This window comes from Tachypleus tridentatus, chromosome 12 (assembly GCF_004210375.1).
Source record: "Tachypleus tridentatus isolate NWPU-2018 chromosome 12, ASM421037v1, whole genome shotgun sequence".
Taxonomy (NCBI): Eukaryota; Metazoa; Arthropoda; class Merostomata; order Xiphosura; family Limulidae; genus Tachypleus; species Tachypleus tridentatus.
The window spans coordinates 35,801,104-35,820,436 of NC_134836.1; the positions used below are offsets into that span (position 1 = coordinate 35,801,104).

At 33.2% G+C, this 19,333-nt stretch overlaps 1 protein-coding gene across 6 annotated transcripts in view; it reads right to left on the reverse strand.

Annotated features, from left to right (window-relative positions):
• Positions 1 to 375: 375 nt before the first annotated feature.
• Positions 376 to 19,333, reverse strand: part of LOC143235833 (ephrin type-A receptor 4-B-like) — a 105,844-nt gene continuing 86,886 nt past the window's right edge. For 2 of the 6 annotated variants that reach the window (XM_076474055.1, XM_076474060.1), the window contains 11 exons: positions 19,243 to 19,324; positions 18,678 to 18,789; positions 15,695 to 15,771; positions 14,327 to 14,371; positions 13,568 to 13,711; positions 12,521 to 12,768; positions 10,845 to 10,943; positions 7,585 to 7,695; positions 4,857 to 5,051; positions 1,632 to 1,774; positions 376 to 1,354 (listed from right to left, as the gene is read on the reverse strand). In XM_076474055.1, the coding sequence (XP_076330170.1) occupies positions 1,099 to 1,354; positions 1,632 to 1,774; positions 4,857 to 5,051; positions 7,585 to 7,695; positions 10,845 to 10,943; positions 12,521 to 12,768; positions 13,568 to 13,711; positions 14,327 to 14,371; positions 15,695 to 15,771; positions 18,678 to 18,789; positions 19,243 to 19,324 (1,512 nt within the window). In that variant the 3' untranslated portion in view covers positions 376 to 1,098. The remainder of the gene's footprint in view (positions 1,355 to 1,631; positions 1,775 to 4,856; positions 5,052 to 7,584; positions 7,696 to 10,844; positions 10,944 to 12,520; positions 12,769 to 13,567; positions 13,712 to 14,326; positions 14,372 to 15,694; positions 15,772 to 18,677; positions 18,790 to 19,242; positions 19,325 to 19,333) is intronic. The other 4 variants (XM_076474056.1, XM_076474059.1, XM_076474058.1 and 1 more) reach the window with 4 other exon arrangements.

Consider the following 19,333-nt stretch of genomic DNA (forward strand, 5'->3'; position numbering starts at 1 on the left):
CACAGGTATGAAAACCCAATTTATAGTGGTATAAGTCCATAGTCATGCTTCTGTACCATTGATGGGCAATTTGTATAAACTCTGTAAGAATGAAAATATAATTAATATAGGTGACTCCTAATCTACTTTCTTGTCTTACCTCTTTGATTTTTGTCTGTATAAAATCATTCTTGAGAATCACTAATTAATTGCATTAATACATGTATATATCAGCTAATATCTTTTTCAATAATAATGATTTTCACTTTTAATGAAAGTGGTCATGGTCATCATTACATATTTTTCTCATCTCCCTTAACAACAAGTTTAGTTGACCAAAAATGAATATTTTTGTACAGTCTGTGATGAAAAGAAACAAATATCCACCATACTAACTTTCAGCTTTTTAATTCATCTTTTTTTTTTTTTCCAAGATTTGTAACTCCTTTAATGTAGTACAGGACATGTTAAAGATTATGAGTGTATTCTACTGTCTTTATTAAATATGGATGGATGTCAAAATACCACTGTTGGATCATAGTTGATATGTTTGCTAAATTAGTCAGTTTTGAGTTACAGATCATATGACCTGTAATTATGAAGACTACTACCACAGCAAAAGATAAGAAACTGAAAGGCATACTAAATAAACAAGCCCAAATACACATATGTATAAACTGGCAATTATCTTACAACAATGTACATTTATATGATAAAGTGTCACTTGTTTGCTTTTAAGAAAGCAATTTGGCATTTATACTACTCTCCTTGGTGCAGTGTTGAAATGTTATGTTCTAGGAAGATCAGGAAAACAATTCCTGCCAGGACAACAAAACACAGATAAAATGACCACCTCTGACATGTCATCTTGATACAAAGCATCCAATAGTACTCTGCATTTCACATCCTTTCCTTGAACATAGAAAAGTTCAGACTGCTGAAGCATTCTGAATTCAGCAGTAAAGAATTTTTCCTTAAGGTAGCACCAGTACTACTATGTTCCACCATAGGGGATCTATGACATGTTAGATTTCACATTTGAAACCAGATGTTCTGCTAGACATGCAACCATTAAACAGAACTTGTTCACAACACTTGTCTTTATTAGAGGCACAATCACTATACCAGAAACCCTTCTGACATCTGAGCCCTGAGCATTTCCACGCTGTTAAGTAGTTTCTTCTGGTGTCCAGCTAAGTTCACACCCAAATCAGTCAGGTCTTTGTGGGTCAGATTGGCGACTGCTTCTATAGTAATTATACCAGCATGATCAAAACTTTTTAGATATTGGCCCATCTTTAGACTGTTCAACCACTCTGCCACAGAGTTAAATTGCATCACAGATGATGTAGGAAGTTTTAGAGAATTCTTGTTCCTGAAATTACCAGAAAAAAAAAAAAATTTCATATCAGATGCATACTAAAGCAATATATGAATTGAAAACTTAATTCTGAAAGTTTTACTTTGTAATTATAACATCTTTTGACACAAAAACTTTATTGTTAGAATGTGATTTCTTGAGATTATATTATCTGTTATTAAATCACATGAAGTAGTTTTATTTATACTTCATCAAAATTTTACTTTAAAATAGAAATATTAATTATTTCATTATTTAATAACTTATGCAGATGTATTAACCTTGTACTCACTTATATAGAGATACCTTATATAGCTTATCTGGGCACCTTATTAACTTATCTAAGGTTTTAACTATAGCAGAGAAAGTAGGTCTCAAGGAACGTTCTTTTTGCCAACAATCCAACATCAGTCGATACAGAGCTTCTGGACAACCCTGAAAAATTAAAAAGTTCCTTTTAATTTAATTATTTCTTTCAACAATTAAACACCTAAAAACATATTATTACCTAAATGATGTAGAACATCATAAAGTAGTTTCACAAATAATCTATAAGTAGGAATATCACAATATATCCACAAAAGTTAACAACCATTATAAAATTTATACTTGTTACGTAGTAAAATAGTTGATATATAACTGTCACACCAATATAAAACCTGCACTCATTGTTTCTTAACACAGCTGGTATATAACTTATACCATGATATAAAACCTGTGTTCATTATGTTGTGACACAGCTGGTAGACTTTAGGTGGTTTCACAACTGATGAATTACATACCTCTCTTTTTCAATTAGCTTCAAAAAGATACCTGTACAGATTTCAAACTGATATATATTCTGTCCATGTTATGAACATATTGAGTAGTTCATGACAAATGTACATAGTGGTTATACAGTCATTATGGTTATTTCATGCAACACAGACAAATATTTATTATATAAACTTTTTATAATTATTACATAAAGCTTTCATTGTAACTGTTACTCAAAAGTAGGGTATGATATTGTTACATAACCTTTTAATGATTATTGCAAAACAGGCTTTCTTCCTTTCACACAAAAGTCTGTCATTATGTTAACTACTCTCTAAACATTGCTAGAAAAATTTTAGCAATCCATACACTAGTATTTATACCCTGCCAGTTTTATGCCCTCTCTGAACATGTTCATATGGTGTGATTACTCTCCACTTATACCAATGTAACTTCCTTTGCTGTTCCCACTCAAACTCCACTTTTTGAATGACATGACACAGTTTAGACATACGTTTAATTATTTCCAAGTACCACTAAAGCTTTTGGTTGTGTTTTAATCTCGGATTTTTTTTAAATTTTGCATTTATTCTTAATTGTTTTCATTTCTTTCTAGAACCAAATTCTTGTTTCCAAATTCTCTGTTTTTAATATAAATTTGAAATTTAATGTCACATACAATGATACTCCCATTATAGATGTCAATGCACATGTCAGAACACAGGATCTACTGTCTGCTTACAAAGTTCAATCCTTGCAGTGTTATGTGTCTCATACTGCCTTTTCTTCAGGGGTTCATATTCCAGACTATTTATTTCTTGGAACCCTTCAGTTTCTCATGATCTTTTTCCTGTAAACCTCACTAGTTGGATCAGTTAACTCATCAGGATGGCATCTTTGGACTTGTTCATGGAAGTATGACACCTTCACAATGCCTTTTCACATCAGATTCCTCACACTATCATGTCTTAAGCTGCGTGCACTAAGTGCAGTAACTATATAAAGCTCACAGTTGGGATGGGGTGTTTCTGTAAGACCACTGTGTATTTTCCTGGCAGTGTATGTGTATATCCATATATTATAATCATATCTTTAGTGGACTGTCACTCATTGATTTTGTAAGTTAAGCAGATGCAGATTTCTGCTCAACCATTCAGACCCTTTGATTCTTTGGATGGGTTCAGTCTGCTTTTCAAAATAGAGAAACACAGTCATCTATTGCACTTCCCTCCCTACCATCTTTTCAACCTCCCTCTTTGTCAACTTAAGCATGGGCATTCTTACCATTCTCTGTTCTCAGTCACTGGGTGGTGTGCTATGGAGACTTACTTCTGAGTGTTACTATATTTATACTTGTTTATCCACTTGTGAAAAGAGAGTGAAGCCAATTCTCTACTAGCACTTCCCCTAGATGTTTTTTGCCTTTGAGGACTACACTCAAGAAAACCAATGATCAAATATTAATTAATACCAGCCTACGTAGGATCTTCCTTGTAATTCTGGGTTCAGGATGACAACACCCTGTTACTATTATAGTGTGCAGTAGATGCCTCTCTTCTTGTTAATTCTGGTTGCAATATGTTCTTTGCTGCTTCTATGATTGAGTTTGAGACACTTTGTCTGCCTCACAATACCGTCAATTAAAAGTCTGTAGTCTGATCCTACAGTTGGGCAAATGCTACTTGTTCTCTTTGTATTTCCAGATACAGGATTTCTACCCTGTATTTAAAGTTGAATGAGATATGATTTTGCCCATAAAATTGACTACAGCTTTAACTCTTCTTACAGTTGAGTCGAGGCTACACCAAGACCTTTAGTGCTAGGTTCGTTTTGTTGTACTTTTGCTCCTATGGTGATTTTGCAAGTTTTTCCAGTTACAAACGTTTGTCCATTTCCTCTCTGTAATTTTAGTTACTTGATATATGGCACTCTGTTTACTTACCTTTGGAATTATTAGGTATAGCTAACACGGTCCAAATGCCCTAGCCACCTGTTGTTATGACTTTTTTATCTTACATTACCTTTTTCCACACATTTTATGTTACTTTCCTCATTTCTGGGCAAAGAGCATACCTATTTCAGATGTAATGCAGTACCACATAGATGTGCTTCATTTTCTTTCTAAGTACACCTGATCATTCTGGGCAGTCAGTTTCTGCTTAATTTGTTTTTTGGATGCCTTACACCAGCCTATGACCCTTGCAATGTGGAATTCTACTCTTTTTGTGTGAAAGGAAGTAAGTACATTTTGTAAGTTAACAATTTGTTATGCTGAAAATATATTTCTGATGGGTATTTACTTTATCTCACACAATTCCCACTAAAACTAGTACTTTGTTCTAGTACCCACTAATTCTTGAAAGGATTGGGCAGAACTAGCAGAGAGAGCTAGTTGTGAAATCACATATGGTGCAATAATATTTTTGGATATAGTCACATGGTATGTACATGTTCAGAAATGGTGTGAAACTGGGTGACAGCACATTTTATAATTAATACAGACTCTTTCTTTGTAACTGTTAACTTGCAAGCACTTTATGGTGTTGTTATATCAGCTAGCTATGTCATTACTAAAAGTTGTCATTGTTAAGGATGCTAGAAAACAGTTAAGTTAGTGCATTAATATTACTGTAACTGTGGGAAAAAGTTATGATGAAATGTTGTTAGAAAACAATATTAGGAGTTAGGTAGTTGAATTTATTATGCAAGCAAATGTGTAGTGTTACATTTCTATTTGTTTGGGGTTTGTACATGAAATTACCAGAGGTGCTGAAAGCCGATAACCCTTGTCAATGCTCTTGATGACATCTTGGTTGGACCAGTTCCAGTATGGCCTCTCTCCATATGACATCACCTCCCAGCAGACAATACCAAAACTCCAGACATCACTGGCTGATGTAAACTTTCTGAAAGCAATAGCTTCTGGAGCAGTCCACCTAATAGGGATCTTCCCTCCCTGAAAATTTAAAAAGAAAAATTCCCCAAGTAACCAGAAGAGTAACATTCCAACAGTATAGACAGTATTCAATTTTTTAATAGTGAAAGCTTCTATACTATTCCTTTTAACATCAACCTTCCATTACTGAAGTTTTTACAACATCAAGGTAGTTAATTATAGCCTCAGTTATTTAGATATCCTCTAAACTCCACACATCTGCTTATGATACATATAAACAAACACTTTAAATTTTACCTTTTAAAAACCTATTTTAATATTTTTAATTAAGTTTTAGGTTATTATTTGGAGATTAAGAGATAAAAGAAAACATTCAAAGTTTTACATTCTCCACTTCTGATTATATTAACAAGTAAGATACATCAGTAATATTTAAAGACCGTTTGTTTGTTTGTTTTGAATTTTGTGCAAAGCTACTCGAGGGCTATCTGCAATAGCCATTCCTAATTTTGCAGTGTAAGACTAGAGGGAAGGCAGCTAGTCATCACCACCCACCCCCAACTCTTGGGCTACTCTTTTACCAACGAATAGTGGGATTGACCGTCACATATAATGCCCTCACGGCTGAAAGGGCAAGCATATTTGGTGTAACGGGGATTCAAACCCATGACCCTCAGATTACAGGTCAAGTGCCTTAACCACCTGGCCATGCCGGGCCATTTAAAGACTAAAATTTAATTACTGTAGTAACAGACTACCATTAAATGCCTTATTTAGACAGGTTCTTTCTGCACTTCCTAAAGTCAGCAACATTACAGACTATCACTAGTCATCCTGGTTATGTAGGTTCCTTCTGCAATATTTAACTTGAACTAAACAAGTCAAAGTCAACATTATTACAAACTAAACTGTCTAGATGTACTCCTTTGAAAGTAATGATTAATTTCAACATGCTAACATTTAACACTGTATTTTCCAGATGATTTTACTCCAACCACTTCTCCCTACTTCTTATAATAGCAATAACATTTCCTTGAGATCAAACTTCTTCATAAAACAACCATATTAACGTTTTCAAGCAGCTGACAAGAAAGTGATTAATGTCCTAGATCTGCAACTTCAAAGTACACACTTAAATAGACCAAATGTATAAATGTCCATTGGGAAACCAGATATTTATGTCAAATTGTATTGCTGTGATTTCAGTTTCTTTAGCTAACATATTAAAAGATCCTATTTTTAATTTTAAGACATTTTCAGAAGCTTGTGAACTCTAGGTTTGTAAGACTGCAGTAATATAAAATGTCTATTATATTATCAATTACACTGGGAGATATGTCCAGCTTCATTGCAATATTATGTTGGGTCAAAGGGTTTCTTTCTGTCACAAAAGCTTTCACTTTGTAGATGATGGTACCATTCTTAATTCATTTCAGGTAAATTTTTATCTCAGTGCTGTAACATGTGTTTCCTAACTGCATGGAAAATACTGAAAACATTTTCCTTTGAAATGTCAAGCTCTTTGTTTTTACATTATTTCGAAGGATTGCTACATGAATATTGCTTTTTTTATAAAAGAGCAGATACATACTTTTCAACTACCAAGCATGATTTACAGCATTTAATAAACTTAGAAGGTGCCTTTGTATGAGCTACTTTTGTTACATTCTTTATTTGATCTGTACAAACCAGTCAACAATTTTATAGATTGGCTTTTCCATTTGTACTACTTACCCCATTTGTATAAAAATTATTTTCATCACATTCTTTATTTGAGCTGTACAAATCAAAATTATCAATCTTGTAGAATGGATTTTCCAGTAGTAATACCCTAGTTGTATAAATTACATCTGTTACATTCTTTATTTGAGCTGTACAAATCAAAGTTGTCAATCTTGTAAAGTGGATTTTTTCAGTTGTAATACTTACCCTGGTTGTATGAATTACATCTGTTACATTCTTTATTTGAGTTATACAAATCAAAGCTGTTATCCTTGCAGACTGACTTTCCAGTTGTACTACTTATCCTGGTTGTATAAATTACATCTGTTACATTCTTTATTTGAGCTGTACAAATCAAAGTTGTCAATCTTGTAAAGTGGATTTTTTCAGTTGTAATACTTACCCTGGTTGTATGAATTACATCTGTTACATTCTTTATTTGAGCTATACAAATCAAAGCTGTTATCCTTGTAGACTGGCTTACCAGTTGTACTACTTATCACGTTTGTATAAACTACATCTGTTACATTCTTATTTGAAATGTACACACTAAAGTAAAAAATCTTGTAAACTGAGTTTTCCAGTTGTACTATTTAGCCTGATTGTATAAATTGAATCTGTTACATTCTTTATTTGAAACGTACAAACCAAAGTAAAAAATATTGTACTCACTTCTCTTGGTTGTATCAATTACTTCTCTTAAATTCTTTATTTGAAATTTATAAACCACAGTCAATAATCTTGTGGACTGGCTTTTCCAGGTACCCTACTTACCTTGGTTGTATAGATTACTTTTGCTAAGTTATTTATTTGAAATTTACAAACAAAGTCAACAATCTGGTAAACTGGATTTTCCAGTTATACTACTTACCCTAGTTGTATAAGCTCCTTCTGTTGTACTCTCAATCTCTCTAGATAAACCAAAGTCAGCAATTTTACAAATTAAGTTGTTGTTAACCAATACATTTCTGGCAGCCAGATCCTACAAAGGTGGAAATAAGTTCTTGTAATTTTAGACTTCAACAATTTTTAGTGTTTTATTTATGCATGTTAACAAAGATTCTTCGTATATATAACAAATAAATGTAATAATCTCTTTCTATATAAATATCTCCCTAGATATTTAGGTTGGATCAGTTAGAGTTCCATAAATTAAATTCCGTGTGTTTCAGTTGACTTAATCCTGTCCATTAAATACAGTAACAATAGCAAATCTGCACATAACTTTCTCTGTAAATCTTAATTTGGGCCTTAGTCTTAAACATTAAATGTAACAAACGAGCCTTAGAAGCAAGCCATGATAAGATATTCATCCTAGCTGAATTCTTATGAACTTGAATATCAACATGTGTTCTCTAGATCTTAATACTAGCTTGATCCTTATATTACTTCATGCACTTCACAATACAACTTCTTTACAGAAGCTTACCACCAGACCTTAATGCTGACACAATTCTTATATTACTTCATGCATTTCACAATACAACTTCTTTACAGAAGCTTACCACCAGACCTTAATGCTGACACAATCCTTATATTACTTCATACATTTCACAATACAGCTTCTTTACAGAAGCTTACCACCAGACCTTAATGCTGACACAATCCTTATATTACTTCATGCACTTCTACAACTTCTTTACACAATACAACTTCTTTACAGAAGCTTACCACCAGACCTTAATGCTGACACAATCCTTATATTACTTCATACATTTCACAATACAACTTCTTTACAGCTTCATACATTTCACAATACAACTTCTTTACAGAAGCTTACCACCAGACCTTAATGCTGACACAATCCTTATATTACTTCATGCATTTCACAATACAACTTCTTTACAGAAGCTTACCACCAGACCTTAATGCTGACACAATCCTTATATTACTTCATGCACAATGCAACTTCTTTACAGAAGCTTACATTTCACAATACAACTTCTTTACAGAAGCTTACCACCAGACCCACCAGACCTTAATGCTGACACAATCCTTATATTACTTCATGCATTTCACAATACAACTTCTTTACAGAAGCTTACCACCAGACCTTAATGCTGACACAATCCTTATATTACTTCATGCATTTCACAATACAACTTCTTTACAGAAGCTTACCACCAGACCTTAATGCTGACACAATCCTTATATTACTACATGCATTTTACAATAACAGTTCGATAGAAAAGCCTATCTCTAGATTTTAATGCCAACTTAATCCTGTATTACTATGTGCATTTTATTTTACAATATTAGTTTTATAAAGAATCGTATCTCTAAATTTTAATGTTAGCTTCATTCTGAATTATAACATATAAGTTACATTACTAGCTCTACAGATAAGGCTCTGTCTTGATCTTATCTTTATATTGTAAGTAACACTACCTGGCATACTAAAAGTTAATTAATAATTAATTTGAAAGTTGGAGGTATGGTTCCCCAGGCTCTTAAGTCTCCATGTCATGCTTGAGGGGATTTATCTCTGTTGGGTCTTATATTTTTAATCTTGAGTTCTTTGTTCCACTTGAAGGTACCAATATGGGTATACCCAAAGATCCACTGTTTAACTTCTCCTACTTGTGGTCATGGTTGCTTGCTCGATCTCAAGTGACCCTGGATGTTTCTTTTCCTTCAGATATGCTTCATGTCAACCAGTCTTACAGATACACACTTCCACCATTGCTCCTATCTGGGCTGAGTTCGTTTTTGGATACCTAGTATTTCAAGCATTTGGTTTTTGGAAGAGATGTTACTCTGTCTCCAAATCCTTGAGATGGTTGCTGCTCTGTAGATTTTCCACCATCTTCTGTTTAATCCATTTCCCACCAGCAAGGTACTTGCTTCCAGTGTCTGTGGTTCCTCGACTCTGGACTATCTGTTTTAGACCCACAATCATCACAGTCAGTTGTCAGCCTATCACGTCTTAGGAGCTCAGGCTCTAGTTGTGGATCTACTACCTGCATACTTTTCATAGGGTGATTTCTGTGAATTTTCTTTTACTATGGGAGTCCTATTATCATTGCTTTTTCAATTTTCCTCCATTTATTGCTTGTGAGACCCTCACTATTTACCTTGGCCTACTCCTCTACTCTTTACCATAAAGATTAGTTAATCTTCTTCTCTGTTCACTTCTTTTTTCCACAACATTTGGGTGGCTTGACAACATGACTAGTTGTTTTCTCCATTCATTTTCACTTCCATTTTTTCCTTAAACAATCATTCCAACCCAGATGTTACCCTTTTTTCTGTATAATTGCTTTTAGTCTTAAGCATATTGCCCCTTTTTAGGACTCTTGCCAATGTATTTTTCTTATTTCTTTCTTTCTGTATTTTCTAATTTATCTTCTTCTGCTTTGTCTAGTTGTATTATACATCTCATCTGATTAGTTTCTTCTTCTATGGGTGATGACTGTATGCTCTTCGCCCATTATGTTTGTTATCTCATGGCTTCTCCTGTTTTGAGCCATCAACATTCTCTTCATGAGATCTTGCCAGAGGAGATGTGAATGGCTTCCAACACATTAGTGCCACATTACATGTACTTCAGAAGATTAATCTGCCATAGCTTTAGTATCCTGTGTCCCTCCAGTCACAAGTCTCTACTCTTCATGGTGGTTCTTTGATGGTGAGTTGCTTATTTTTATAATTTTTTTAAAGTCTCACAACAATTTTATTAAAGATATTTATACATCTGTAAAACAAAAGTGTTAAAATAGAGTGTTGCATCAGTGTTGCAATCAGAAAAAATACACTCCCAAAATCTGCATTGAAGGGGGGAGTACAGAAAGTGTTATGTCCATCTGCCATTCCTTAGTGCCTGCTTTCAAAATGAGCTTTCACAAGACTCCTTCAGTGGCATCTATATAGTTTGTCTTCTTGATCATTCTGTACATGTGAAAAAAAAGAAAAAAGATACAGCATCGGGTGTGTGCTTGCCTTCATGCCTATTGTCCGTAGTCACAATAACCCATTATACCAGTTCTCAGTGTGAGACCCATTTCCAGATTATTTGGCTTTATGGCATGATCCAAGCTCATCTTCTACTGATCCTTTTGTATGTTTGTCATTATAATATTATAGTATTAATGAACATTCTAATATTTTTCCAGAACTCATGATATCACTTACTCTGTGGACATAGTTCATCTCATACAGATACTGCATCCCTGCAGCAATCCCTCTTAACATTCCAACCATTTGGGTTATTTTAAATTTTCCTTCATTTGCCTGAAAAGAAATCATGATTTTACTTTGCATGTGAATTTTTATACAGTTGAATAATCAAATATCCTACATTACCTGATCTTGTAAGAAAAACTATAGCAGCAATAATACTGGTTTAGAAACGTTTCTTAATTAGAAAAACCATAGCAGCAACAATACTGGTTCGCTCCTCTACATAGAGTTTTCTCTATTCATATTAGCCGTTTTTACATATATAAATGTAGGATTAAAAAAGGTCACAAAATGATACAAAAACATCTCACAGACTACTTAGAAAGGAATGATTTAACTGGAGTAAAATGAAACAAGGTTGTAACAGTAATCAATGGACAGAGTAAATGAAGGAAAGTTCTGTCCATTACCAGTTTCTCATGTTTTCTTCCAGTCTAAACCATCACTTTCTAATTGGTCCACAAAATGAGTTTTGAATCACACTGTGACAGTTTTAAATTCTGGGTCTCTAGAATAGCTATTCTACAATTCTGGAGGGTCAAGATTTCTTTACAGACCTGCTACTACTTTTCTAAGCACCAACATCTGCCAGAATTTGAGAAATCAATATTACTTTTAAGAAGTTAATGCATGAAATTCTTGGTGAAAAATAAACATAAGGTGTTGTTGCCAACTGTCAAGCAAATCAATTTCTTTCCTTTTACCTTCAAGAAACAGCTTTTACAAAATTTTACAAACACAGGCCCAGAAGACTGATTTAATTGCAAAGTAAACATTCAGACACAAAAAGAGATCAGAGAGTTATCATACCCTACAAACTTTAAAAAACATTTATAAACAAACACATTAAAAATAATGGAGAAACTAGTATTAAGATTGTTTCTCAGGAATCTCTGCTTTTGTATCTAAAACACGAATGTAATAATGAAATTATTTTGATTCCAAGTTACCTAAATGATCATAAGAATAGGTTTATACCTGGTCAAAAATTACTGATAACAATTTGTGATTGTAACTGATAAAGATCTTAGATATATTAGGTAGCATATAAACAAATATCTTAAAACTTTCACAGAAAGAAATATTATATAACTTAATGTTATTATAAGAATATATCACTAAAAGAAAAAAAAGTTAATGATTTGAAGGCAAAAAACAATTAAAACATATGACTTTATTAGTCTCTTTACCAGTCTTCTCATTGATAGGATCACAAACAAATAGTTAGATAATTCCATACTAATGACTAAAATTTGTTTGTAATCCTACTGCCAAAAAATTACTACTACTCATCACACAATGTATAAAAATATCACACTTGTTAATCTTTTATTTTACAAAATATTTCCCAGCAGACTCAAGGAACATCAGTTTAAAGATTAGTAACAACCTCACCATACTAAATTTATTAGATGTTCAGAGATCAATCATCTCACAACAGAATTCACAATTTCCTCAAGAATATGTAACAACACACTTTTACTAAAGAATTCTTTCAGAGATCATTCATCTTTCTAGAAATAACAAAAGTTACTAAGTGTGTTTAGAGATTGGTTATGACAACTATAAATCAAATGGCAAACTTGCTCAGAACAAAATATTTAGGATGTACAACAGCAAACAATTACCCTAAGGAATGTGTCCAGAGATCCATTATTCATATATTCTGTGATGATCATAACGGGATTACTTTTTGTAACAACACCCTGTAGGAAGATAATATTGGGATGATCAAACTGTCCCATGATGCTTGCTTCAGTTAAGAAGTCCATACAAGCTTTATCGGTTGACCCTGTCTTAAGAGTTTTAATAGCCACTGTTATTTCTGAATGTGTTGGAATCTTCAGCTTTCCTCTGCAAACATCCCCAAATTCTCCTAGATGGAATTCATAAAAAACAGGATACGGTTTGTTAATCAGTAAATTTGAAAGAAAATATATGTGCAACATGTTACTGATCCTGTTTAAGTCTTCCTCAAAATTCAGTCACATCTGTTGACACCTGTTACCAAATTTTTTTGCAGTAGTCCAGCTATCAAACTTCCTGTAGATCTACACAGTGTATTCAATGCCTCATAGTTTAACACACTCCACATCTGTGCTGGTACAAGACCAAAAATATGTTCATTTTATTGGAAATGGAATATGTGCTCAATGTAAGTAATTTTTTTATGGATTTTGTTTTTTTAAAACTTAAACTAGTTATTGAGCAGATGATGCTTTAACCAAATAATATAAATGTACATGCCACAAGCAGAAACACTTTCATTCTGAAAATAATTTTAAAACAGCCTCAGTATAATTATTTATTTTAGTTTAAGGTAACACTTACATTTTGATTTTCAAAAGGAACAACATAAGAACTAGGTCATGGGGCTCAGGCTGTGAGTGTCTCTCATCATTACTGATGCATTTATTTTGTAATACTGGCCGACCTTGCAAATGTAATTATTCATATAGTTACCAACATTTTACTTTTATCAAAATGTTGCAGTGTAATCTTAGTTTTATGTGGAATGCAATAATAAAAACAAGATGAGTAAATATTGTTGTTTAAAAAATATATAATAACAGAACTTAAAATTTGAAGACTTTATTCATAGAGTGTCCTATGCCTTTGAATTTAAAAATGAAAGTCTACATTGTTTTCATCACAAACTAGTAATATACTATTACCTCCTCCAATGATAGCTTCAATTGTGATATGGGAAGTATCAAGCTCTTTTGCAAACTCTTTGACTGCCTGGCTAGGATCTTCATAGGTGTGTGGATCAACATAACTCCGTTGACCACTACAGTGAGTGAAGAGGAGAGTGGTCACTAAAATTGAAAGAAGGTGGCTCATTAATGTTAACCACACCCAAATACAGATCATTTACCTAAAGCTTAGTTACATGAAGTAAAAAGTGTATTATCAATTCTCTTCATATAAACTAAACCACCCATCTTTACTAGCAACACACTGTGATGATTACTGAGACAAAAACTAAGCTCTTTATCTTCCAACCAAAACACTGTAACAAGACTGACACACAAGTTTTGAAGACAAAAGGCAGAAGACTTTCCAAACGTTGTCCTCTACACTTGTGTCTCCACAACAGGCAGTTCCCATCCATTCTACTAAGTTTCATCATGAATACTCTGCCTAAACAATCTATCAAAGAATGATCCACCTGTTTTTGTTACAAAGACATGTGGATGGAAGCTTTTTAACCAAAATTTAAATTTTTATCTTTGTTTGACAGATAGTTCCTTAACAGTTCTCCAGATATTGGTTAAAAATTTATTATAATTCATAGCAATGAGAATCATTCCACTATAAGCCTAAGAAATTTATCTATGTTAAAAGGATAAGGCAGAATGTATCGTTTTGGAATAAGTTTTGCTCTCTACCTTCATTAGAGACAGACACCATTAAAACATGCAAATACTTACTCCCAGCAGTAGGAACGATTGGGGGATGTTCTAAGCCAGGAATTACTGTCAAAGGAGGTAAAGCAGATTTATAGGTACGATAAGAAAACAGCTAAAATGCACTTTTCACAAGCAAATACACGTGATGGTTTACGGTTATATTAGTTGAAGCTCTTTAACTTGGTTAGGAAGTGTTACACTTGACAGTTATGTGTGTTTTCTTATAGCGAAGCCACATTGGGCTATCTGCCAAGTCCACCGAGGGAAAGCGAACCCCTAATTTTAGCGTTGTAAATCCGACTTACCGCTGTACCAGCGAGGGACTATGGGACTCTGACTGTAAGTTGTAACGTTAATGATTTTCATTACTGAAATAATAGTCTTACTTGCAATAAATGTTTTTCTAGTTAAGAAGGATTAACGAAACTTGAATAAAATTCCACAAAAACTGGTCAGATTTTTGTAAAATCATATTTTGTATGCATTGTGAACAACGTAAAATGCATATGAAATACATAATTATTATTGCCGGGCATGGCTATGTGGTTCAGGCATCCGATTCTTAATCGCAGGATCGCGGGTTCGAATACTCGTCACACCAAACATGCTCGTCCTTTTAGCCGTGAGGGTGTTATAATGGTCAATTCCACTATTGGTTTGTAAAAAAGTAGCCCAAGAGTTGGCGGTGGGTGGTGATGGCTAGCTGCCTTCCCTCTTGCCTTACACTGCAAAAATAGGGACGGCTAGTGCAGATAGCCCTCGAGTAGCTTTGCACAAAATTCAAAACAAACAAACAGTCTAAATATTACTGATATATCTTACTTAGTAATATAATCAGAAGTGGAGAATGTAAATATTTGAATGTTTTCTTTTATCTCTTAATCTCCAAATAATAACCTAAAACAGAATATCATAAGCAGATGTGTGGAGTTTGGAGGATATCTAAATAACTGAGGCTATAATTAACTACCTTGATAGCCCAAGAGTTGGCGGTGGGTAGTGATGACTAGCTGCCTTCCCTCTAGTCTTATACTGCAAAATTAGGGACGGCTTGCGCAGATAGCCCGCGTGTAGCTTTGCGCAAAATTCAAAGTAAACAAACAAAGCATAATTATTACTTTTCATGTTAATCGGGATATAAAGGAAAATCAACTCTTTATTAGAAATAATTATTTAGTATGATATTTATCTTGATCAAGAGAAATATACTACTTGATAATCACAACTGCTTTATAAAAAGCACATCACATACGTAACTGTAAAAAAAGTAGGCTATCATGTTAGAATATTATATAATAATTAACTTGTCCTAAAAAGGTCTCATTTTTCATATACAGTAATCTAGTTTACAAGGAAAAGTTGAGAGTATAAAAAACACTTGACCCTTACATTTCTTACCTTCCCCGTTGTGATAGTCAAGTGTGACGCAATCACTCGGTTGTTTTTTATTGCAGTCATCAGAATTTCTGATTAAAAATAATATAAACGAGTTAATTCATAGTTACTATATTGAGTTACAGAGTAAACACTTTCTTACCTTACAAAATCTTAACTAAAAATATGATAAAAATGCATCTTTACAAACAGTGACTTCCAGAAAGCACACTAAAGAATATAGTTTTATTTGTAAATCCGATAAAAAATTTTAATAAATATTTCATTACTGTAATCTTCCTAACGTAACGCGCATTTTCTTTACTAAAATTACATCTAGAAGTTAGGGTTCGTTTAATACATGGTAATTTTTCTTTCTTTCCCTTTTCTTTACGGCTTGTCTATACGACTTTTCCCGACATGCGATGTGACGTTAACGAATACTTACTAGAATTTAGAAATTTTGCGTTTCTTATTAATTTTCTCATTTTCTAATTGTATCCTGCATTTATTTATCATGTTTCTTTCTTCTTCCAAACACCTTACAATTTACTGCCATTCCTTCATTTCTGGCCCGGCATGGCCAAGCGTGTTAAGGCGTTCGACTCGTAATTCGAGGGTCGCGGGTTCGAATCCCGTTCGCACCAAACATGCTCGCCCTTTCAGCCGTGGGGGCGTTATAATGTGATAGTCAATCCCACTATTCGTTGATAAAATAGTAGCCCAAGAGTTGGTGGTGGGTGGTGATGACTAGCTGCCTTCCCTCTAGTTTTCCACTGCTCAATTAGGGACGGCTAGCGCAGATAGCCCTAGAGTATCTTTGTGCGAAATTCAAAACAAACAAACAAAATCCTTCATTTCTAACCGGATTGACTTGAAACTTGGTAGTGTTACACTCAGAGGCTTCCTGCGCATTGGACATAAGCTCATACCTCGATTATATTTGACAGTGATCTGAATATCCAATTGATGTCTTGAAAAATCAGAAAACCATGACCGATATCACATTAAAACGTTGAAAATTCTCGCGCCTAAGAATCCAAGCGCAGAATCTTTTAAGCATAGAGCGACGTCTCTGGATACCTTCGTGCAATATGCCTTCAACTTTTCCCTGTTTTTATTATTATTATTCATTTAGGCCTTTTAAATAGGTTTATGGGGCCAAAGATAAAACAACCACAATATTTATATTTTATGATCCTGTTTGTTCATATTTACAGCAACCAAGGTGAAAACTGGCACAAATATAACTTTTCATGCGCCCAAAACATTAACACACAAAAATTGAGACTTTTAGAGAAAAATCACCTTTAAAAACATTAACCACCATGCTTGTTTCTGGCTTCAAAAAGAGTTTGCTCAAAACGTCGTCAAATAAATATATTATCATAGTTTTAAAGATGATTTTTTTATATAAAAGTCTAGTTTCTTTATTTTATTACATTGACTTACAAAACGTTGAATCTGAATCTCTTTAGAAGGATCAGAGATAACAAAAAGCATAATTTTAGGGGATATGAGTCAATTACTCGGCCATATTCTTTCCAATTTACACGAGATTTAGTACAAAAGGTACCTTTTTTATTTATTTATTTTTATAGGCCCCAAATAGTAATTAGATAGTTTTCCATTTTTCTTTGTTTTTGGCTACTTTTCTGGTACCAAAATGGGCTGCAATGGGATTGTGTAGCAGAGACATATTACATTCTCCATTAAATGTTGGCCTTTTTAATTTTCGATATATTTAACCATGTTTTCGAAATAAAATGATCAAGTAGTTAAGTCTTCTTATTATTAAGATTTATTTACATTCATATCGAGAAATATTTGGAAATACGTAATTAGTCATCGCTACAATTTGATAATGCTTATTTGCTAGCCACAAGTGCAAAAATAACAAGCGCGAGGACGAATGCCCTATTTAGAGACAATAGACACTTGTCGTCAAAAGACTGCAGTATTGAAAAAGTTTTGGTCCATATTATTTACGGTGATAAAGCAACTTTGATTCTTTGTTTGCGTAGATTAAAGTACGTATTATATTTAGAAAATTATGGTACTTGTTTTGTTTATTGTTCGTATTAATTAATATTTTCCCCGTCATAGTCAATAAATAACATTTTAGGTAAATATACTTTTCTGTCAACAGCAATCTACCTTCTCTCATCACTTAACACCAGAGGTGCAGAGTTGGATTAATATTTAGTGGGACCCTAGACCCAGATACTATTTAGGAATAATAATTCACTCTTGCATAGAATTCCGCTAATTTTACGAACCATGATGTTTCTACATGGGTTAAGGCCGTGTCTCTGTATAGCCAGGCTCCTAGACCTGGACCTAGGTGGTCTATGTGTTAACATGGTATTGCTGAGGTAAGTGTATATTCTATCAACACTTGGGGTTACTCTACTTTTGGAGCAACATAAATTTACACTCTAACAACTTCTAAATGGCATCTAACTTATTTTTGAAAAGATAAGATTCACTGCGTGTCAGAATTTTTGTAAATTACTGCATATACTTAGCCTATGTCTTTAAACACAATTTTTAAAATAAAATTATCAAGGAGCTAAGTCTTGTGATTTCTTAAGGATTTATTTACATTCAGATTGGAAAATGTTTGGAAATACGAAACTAGTTACTACTAGCTTTTGGAAATGTTTATTTGATGTAAAATATACAAAGGGCTACTTTTGAACGAGGTTTTCAGAACTTTAGGTGCATATTATTTATGGAGACAAGGCAAATTTGAATCTATTCATGAATGTCAAAGTTAAGAAACAATTTCATTAAAACAGTAGTAGTTATGGAATTATTTTCTGACATGCCCTAAAGATGATCGTGACAACTGACACTAGTTATTGTAAATTGAAGAATTATTTTCTTACACATACAAGACTACTAACTAGTGTTAGTATAAACTACTGAAACACTTTATGACACATAAAAGACAATCACAATAACAGATATTGTTTAGCATAAATTACATTATTACCTTCTGATATATAAAACGATCATCACTATAATAACAACCACTAAGACAACCACTGCAACCGATACTCCAGCTACGATGCGAATTTGAAATTCATCTTCATCTTCAACGTAAGCTAAGTAAGGCAACAGTTAAGATATTTTATACATTATAACATAATACTTAACTGTCATACTTTAACTTATCACCAAACATAATTTACAAATGTTACTTTTTATTGTTTAAAACTATAAAAGCGTTCAAACAAAACTTAGCAACGTTTCGTATTTTTCCCTAAACTACAAAATTAAACAAACAAGGCCTATAACAAATGATTGGTCTTCTATTCTATTAAATATATTACCATACAAGCAACAAAAAACAATGAATTATCTCATTCTAACTGTGATTGTTTTTATTTTTTCAATGCAGTAAAATAATCCTTGAACTTTATTAACATATATTATAGTGATTTTTTGTGTTTTAATAGTTAGTATGATTTCTTGCAAATTCCAAAGAAATATAGGTAGCAGAAAACTGTATTTAACTGAAATATATTACAAGATGTAGTACTCTCTAATAATTCTACCTGTACCGTCCACAAGTTCACCAGTGATTATATAGATAGCCTTACTGTATTCTCCCCAACCATAACTTGTTTTGGCTCTGACCTGTACGAG